The sequence below is a fragment of the Nothoprocta perdicaria genome, unplaced genomic scaffold (assembly GCF_003342845.1).
Source record: "Nothoprocta perdicaria isolate Ctin4 unplaced genomic scaffold, notPer1 scaffold_452, whole genome shotgun sequence".
NCBI classification, from domain to species: domain Eukaryota; kingdom Metazoa; phylum Chordata; class Aves; order Tinamiformes; family Tinamidae; genus Nothoprocta; species Nothoprocta perdicaria.
Window position 1 is genome coordinate 150,249 of NW_020455702.1, and position 6,456 is coordinate 156,704.

Below are 6,456 nucleotides of genomic sequence, written 5' to 3' on the forward strand. Positions count from 1 at the left end.
AAAAAAGACCTGCGGATTGATCCACGCTATATTTTTGGGTAAATACAATCACGTGAGGGCGGGCAGCCAATGGCACCCGGGGAAAGGCTGAAAAAATAATTACCTGCCCTGATTGTTCTATGAGAAGATAAAAAGTACACATACAGTTCATACAATAATCTTATGAATGTAAAAGAGGGGGGAACCATGTCGGCGTCGGGCCCCATAAGCAACTATTATGTAGACTCCTTGATAAGCCACGAGAACGACGAGCTCTTGGCCTCCAGGTTCCCCGGCACTGCCTCCCACCCGGCTGCAGCCCGAGCGTCAGGATTAGTGCCGGACTGTGCCGACTTTCCATCGTGCAGTTTCGCCCCCAAGCCGGCCGTTTTCACCACCTCGTGGGCTCCCGTGCCCTCGCAGGCGCCCGTGGGCTACCACCACCACCCGTACGGCCCGCAGGCGCCCGTCGGGGGCGAGCCCAGGTACATGCGGACTTGGCTGGAGCCCCTCGCCGGGGCCGTCTCCTTCCCGGCCTTCGCGCCCGGCGGCCGCCCCTACGGCCTCAAACCCGACGCCTTCGGCGGGCGCCGCGCGGAGTGCGGCCCCGCGGACGGGCGCGCCTACGCGGATTACATGTACGCGGCTCCCGGGGAGCTGAGAGACAGAGCCGCGCAGACCCTGCCTTCCCCGGAGGCCGAAGCCATCGCTGCCAGCAAACACAAAGAAGAAAAGCACGAATTAGACCCTAGTAAGTCGAAGTCATTCTTGTTTACGACCGGGGAGGCATTACAGCTTTCCAGTACCGTACTCAATAAAATGGAATTACCTTTAGAGAACCCCTGCCCTAAAACTCCAGATATGCAGGAAGATCTGTGTTTTTTTTTCCCGCTCTCTCTCTTTTTTTTTTTTCCTTTTTTTTTTCTTTTTCTTTCTCACTATATATCCGCCTGGCAGGACCGCAGGAGGAATATCTGTACTTTGTTTTGGGGCTATTTTATCTTCTTTATCATTATTTTAAAATCTAATTTTCCTTTTTTTTTTTTTTTTTTTTTTTTTTTTTTTTTTTTTTAAGGGAATTTTTTGGTTTTTTTCTCCCTTTTCCTTTCCTTTTTTTAAAAAAAAAAAAAAAAAAAAAAAAAGGGAGGGGGGGAGAGAGGGTTAGAGAACGAGGAGCCTCTTTACTTCCAAATATTTCCACTTTTAAAGAAGGAGAAAGAGTTGTAATTATCTCCCTGCTGACTGGAAATGAGTGTCTTGATGTGGGTTTCTTTTGGGGAGAGGAAGAAAATATCTCTCAATAAATGCAGAGGTTGTCGCTTTATTTTTTTTAAATAAAAATAATAATAAAATAGCACTGATAGCAATGCGAGCTGCTCTGGTGGAATAGTTCCTGAGCTAGCCCAACACGTGGGAATAAATGAAAAGGCGGGTGCCCTGGGGAGAACTAAATGTGTAGAAATTATTTTAAAAAATTGGAAAAATCAGGATGGCAATCTGCGAACATAGCATAAACTGAATGTGCAGAGGGCAAAAGGCAGCGAATGTAGGACATGGGACCATCCACTTGGAGAATCCCCTTCTTAAGCCCCATGTGGGAGAGAGGGAGGGAAAAATAAAATGAAGGGGAAAAAAATAATAAAGAACAATCCTCCAGACAACCCCCACAAAACCTCCAGCATTGCAGACAGGGGCCGAGGAGTCAGGTAACCAGCAGCCCGAGCTTAAATGTCCTCCCTGCGAAAGGTGCAACTCAGCTGAGCGGACACCCCCAAGGCAGGGCAAAAAGTACCCCCCAGGAAGCAGAATGCAGAATGCAATGCAAATAGGATAGAATAGAGCAAAAATAAAGCAAAATAGACATGTTTTTATATATTATTCCAGAGATCATGAGTGAGGGAGCATCTGGGCTGGGGGTGCGGGATGAGGGAGCACGCCCGTGCACGCAACCAGGGCAGGGAAGAGGGAGCCATGTGCAGCTTGCACCCCCTTGGCCTAACTCACTGCTAAAATTCCGATTTCCACGCGATAAACTCCGTGTCAGCGGGTGCAACCACCTTTGTGCCTCTCTAAATCGTGCTCCCCATCTAAAATACATCTATATTACATGTTACTATCAAACGTCAGATGGTACCGGCACCCTTGTGTGCTCATCCTTGTGAGCAAAAGGAATTTACAGGAACAGGGCCGGGTGGGTGCCCCCTAAACCACGGAAAAGCCAAATATTATTTCAAAGAGGAAGAAATTCCCTGGCTTATCCCTTAGCATTTTCCTCCTGACCAAGTGGGGTAGTGGCAGCACCGTGAAAGGTCTTTTTAGACTAGGGAAAAAAAAAAAAAAAAAAAAAAAGCTATTGCTGGCAGCCAGTGGGACATCTCGCGTGTCATCCTGGAGATATTGCAAAAATAAACTCGCTTTTCCAGGTCTGGGAGAGCTTCTAGGGAAAGTATTGGAGAGCAGAGGTTGTAAAAAGAGTTTATGGGCCTATGAAATGGTGGGAATTTTTACTTTTTATGACTATGTTCTTAGATTACTGCTGGTAGCAGTCATGTGGATAATTATTATTTTAAGCCCATTGCTATAGTTTTATTTGCTGAAACTCTTCCTTTTTTTTCTTAATGTGAGAACAGCAGCAAAAAAAAAGCAAAGGAAATGACCCCCTTCCAAAATAAACATATTAAACTCTTCTGTAGGTCACTTAAAATATTTAGGTAAGATGTGCTAATTAAACAGGTTTCTTAGTCGAAATATATCTGGGTACGGAGGGGGGAAGGGGAAGGCAGCTGTGTGCACTGATTTTTTTATTGCAAACAACGCAAAAATCTTCTTTCTCAGACAACCCCGTCGCAAATTGGATTCATGCGCGCTCCACGAGGAAGAAAAGATGCCCTTACACAAAGTATCAGACCTTGGAACTGGAAAAAGAATTTTTATTCAATATGTACCTTACACGGGACCGAAGGTACGAAGTAGCCAGAGTCCTTAATCTCACTGAACGCCAAGTCAAAATCTGGTTTCAGAACAGGCGAATGAAAATGAAGAAAATGAATAAAGAAAAAACCGATAAAGAGCAGCAATAAAGTTGGCCGGGGCCAGTCTATGAGAAACGAGCGTGGAAAAAAATAACATCAAAAAAAAAAAAAAAAAGCTGTTTTTTTTTTTGGGGGGGGGTGAGATGTTTCTGACTCTGAATGTGCGGATGAATGTTTAGCGTTATAGTCAAACACAGCGAGCGTTTTGGAGCACGAGTCTTTTCTAAAATTCAACTAAATAAAAGAAAGATGTCGGGGGGGGGGATTGTTTTTCTTTCTTCTTACTTCCCTCCCTCCCCGATTTGTCCTCCTCAGAAAACAAACACTCCAAGTACTTGAATACTTTTTTTTTTTTGTATTATATTTCCTAAATTAAAGTTAACCAGTATTTTTATTTTTTAATTTCGTGAGCTCGTGAGTTGAATATTTTGTACACACACAGGAAAAAAAAAAAAAAAGACTTAAGAGAATATGGCTCCATGATGTCCTGTCATAGTGTTGAGCGTTTCTGCTGTACCAATTTTGTGTATTTTATTCTTGTCTCAGAATCGTTCTGTAATATTGTTATGTTCGCTATTGTAGAACAGCTCTATGTAAATATACCTAACGTCATGGGAAGGAAAAAAAAAGAAAAGAGAACAAACAAAAATCTCAGCATGTAGGTGTCCTTTATTTTTGTGTATATATATATGTTTATATATATATATATATATGCACTTATTTATTTATTCGAGCAGAAGGGCTGCGCTGGTGCCGGTGGCCGCAGCTCGGGCAGAGGCGGGACCGGGCACCGGCGCAGCGGAGTTTTCCGCTTCCTTCCCCAGCACTTTCCTATTTCGCAGTATCATAATAAAAGGCGCTGAGGTAAGGGTTTATAAGTGCTATCCATTTTTTCCCCTTAGATTGGGATAATTAATTGTACTAATTTATGACCCCAGGCGATCGAAGTATATGTAAAAAGGCTAAATATGGATGCTGGGAAGAGAGGCGCTGGCAAAGGCAGCCGCTGCTTGCCAGCCACTCCCGGGTCGCTCCCGCGATATCGATGGCGTTGCCAAAAAACCTGGAGCGTGGCTGGAAGTGCCACTTCTTGCCAGACAGGCTGAGCTGCGCAGGGAGGAAAAAAAAGAAAGAGAAGGGAAGAGGGAGGAAATCATATATTCATATGTATATATACATATATGTATAAAGGATCACGGGGGAACAAAGGAAAAAATAATAAAAAAAAGAGGATCACGGGAGAGCAAGGAATGGTTGAGAGAAAGACTAAATACTCGCTGCATTATTTTGGGCTGAAAGGCAATCTCTCTCCCCTCTCCCCCCCCATTGGTCCCCCCACCGCTTCCACTTTCCTTTAGCTTTCCACGGGATATTAATAAATAAGTAAATAAATAAATGAACGGCTGTTTTGCTGCGGAAAGGTCACCCCCTCCTTCCTGCCAGGGCTAAAATGGGAGGGGGAGTTAAGTCTGGAGCTCCCGTGGTTTGTGCCGAGGCGAGAAAACTCGCGGCCCCCGGGGCGTTGGAGCCGGGATTTCTCAATGGCTTCTTCCCTGGGCGCTTTCCAGGCTGCTGAATGAGAAACGAGAGGCAGGAGATGGTATAAAAAATGAGCAGTGAGGGATGTTTAATCATAAAAACTTGTTATAGGGCCCTTTCTTTAATGAAATGAGTGGAGCGGCGTTTTAATCTTCCTAATCAAAACCAGACCGGGAGAACGAGATACGTTTGTCGCCCTCGTCCCAGTTTCTCCGCAATCAAGAAATCTGGAAGTGATTACTTCTGCTGATCTCATAAAATATTGCTCCTTAATATTTCTCCTTCTTAAACATTTGGAGGCTTTTTTCCCCCCCCTACTCCTCTGATTTGTATCCCAGCTTTAATTATTTATTTATTTATTGGTAAGTGTGGGGGCTATTTTTGGTCACTGCAGAGGGACACGGTCTATCAGTGGAACATCGATGGAGCAAGGGGGGAAGCTATAAGCCCCTTTTACAATCCCAGTTTTATGCCAGCTCTGTTTGGAAAACCTTAACAAGCGCAATGAAATGGTTTAGGTTGGAAAACATTTTAGCAGAGCAAAGATTTATGGACAAAAAAAAAAGAGAGAGAGAGAGAGAGAGGAAGAGAAAGAGAAATCTTTCCACCTCAGTCTTGTCAATTCATTTATTTTTATCTCTCCCCTTTCCATATCTCGCTTTCTCTTTATTAATTTATCCCGAGTTTATGATTAAAAAAGCAGCTTTGAAGGGCTGGGAAGCGGTTTGCCCTTGTCTTTGTGAAAGGGACGACATGGACCCGTTTTCTTATTAATTAAGGGCAGCTCATAAGCGTCGTTCGGTGCTTTGCAGAAGGCGAATCCCCCTGGAGCGGAGGGGGAAGAGAGATGGGAGGGGGGGCGCAGATGTCAGCCGATGTTTAGCGATGTTGGAAAGGCGTGATGTATGGAAGTTCATTTTGGCCCCTCTTTCATTGAGAGCGATCCCATTTCCACTGCGGCCATGGGCTTCTCCCTCCCTTCTTCCTTCCCTCCCGACCCCTCTCCACCATGTCTTGCCCCCCCACGCCCCAATCCCCCCCTTCCCTCCTCTCAGCCCCGTCCGCAGCCGGCACTGTGGCCGCGCGTCCCATTAGAGCCGACGGGCAGTGCAGGAGATGCCCTTTTGTCTCCATAGAGCCCGAGGCGAGGCGGGGGGATGTAGCAAGGATGGATTTATCCCCCTCTCCCTTTTTTTTTTTTTTTTTTTTTGTAGCTGGGTTGGGCCCGGGTATCTCTCTCTCCATATATATATATCTCCATATACACTTATATAAAATAAATAAATCCCGGCGCAGTTTTAGTTCATGTGCAAGGCTCCCGGGATGCGCGGCCGCATGGCAGGGTTACACCGGCTATAAAATGCCATTTGGCCCTGCTGGGAGACTGCTCGGCCATTGAATTTCTCCGCTGCCACAGCCTCGCTTTTCCCGGAGCGGGGGGAGAGCGGGCTTAAGAGTGGGGGGAGAGCAAACCCACAGCGTGGAGAATGTAAAAAAAAAAATAATAACAGCAATATAATAAAAATATATAAAAAATCCACTGCAGAGCAGCACATCCTGTGGTCACCATTTCTAGGGGATTAATGTATCAAAATGTTCCGATTTGGGCATCCTTTGACATATGGCGTGTGTGTGCATATTGATACAGCTATTGTGTGCCGAAGGAACACGGGGGGAGCTTGGGGGCTGCCGAGCTGGTCCTACAGCCCGCCTTGTGCTCATATGCTCGGCCATATCTATATTTTGTATAGATATATAAGGGTGGACATCGTGCTTGTGCCTAGATGTGTGCATAGGGGAATGTTTCGCGTGCACGCGCCGCTGTTTGGTTTTTAATTTTCTCCTTGTTGCTTGGGGGGTGTGCACAGCCTAAGGGGTCCTTCAGCTACCCAAAGGTTCATTTTTT

At 45.6% G+C, this 6,456-nt stretch overlaps 1 protein-coding gene across 1 annotated transcript; it reads left to right on the forward strand.

Annotated features, from left to right (window-relative positions):
- The first annotated feature begins 162 nt into the window (after positions 1-162).
- Positions 163-3,100, forward strand: HOXC9 (homeobox C9). The gene is made up of 2 exons (XM_026046684.1): positions 163-730; positions 2,815-3,100. Exons 1-2 carry the CDS (start codon positions 163-165, stop codon positions 3,057-3,059), a joined length of 813 nt encoding a protein of 270 aa, XP_025902469.1. The 3' UTR covers positions 3,060-3,100.
- Positions 3,101-6,456: the final 3,356 nt, after the last annotated feature.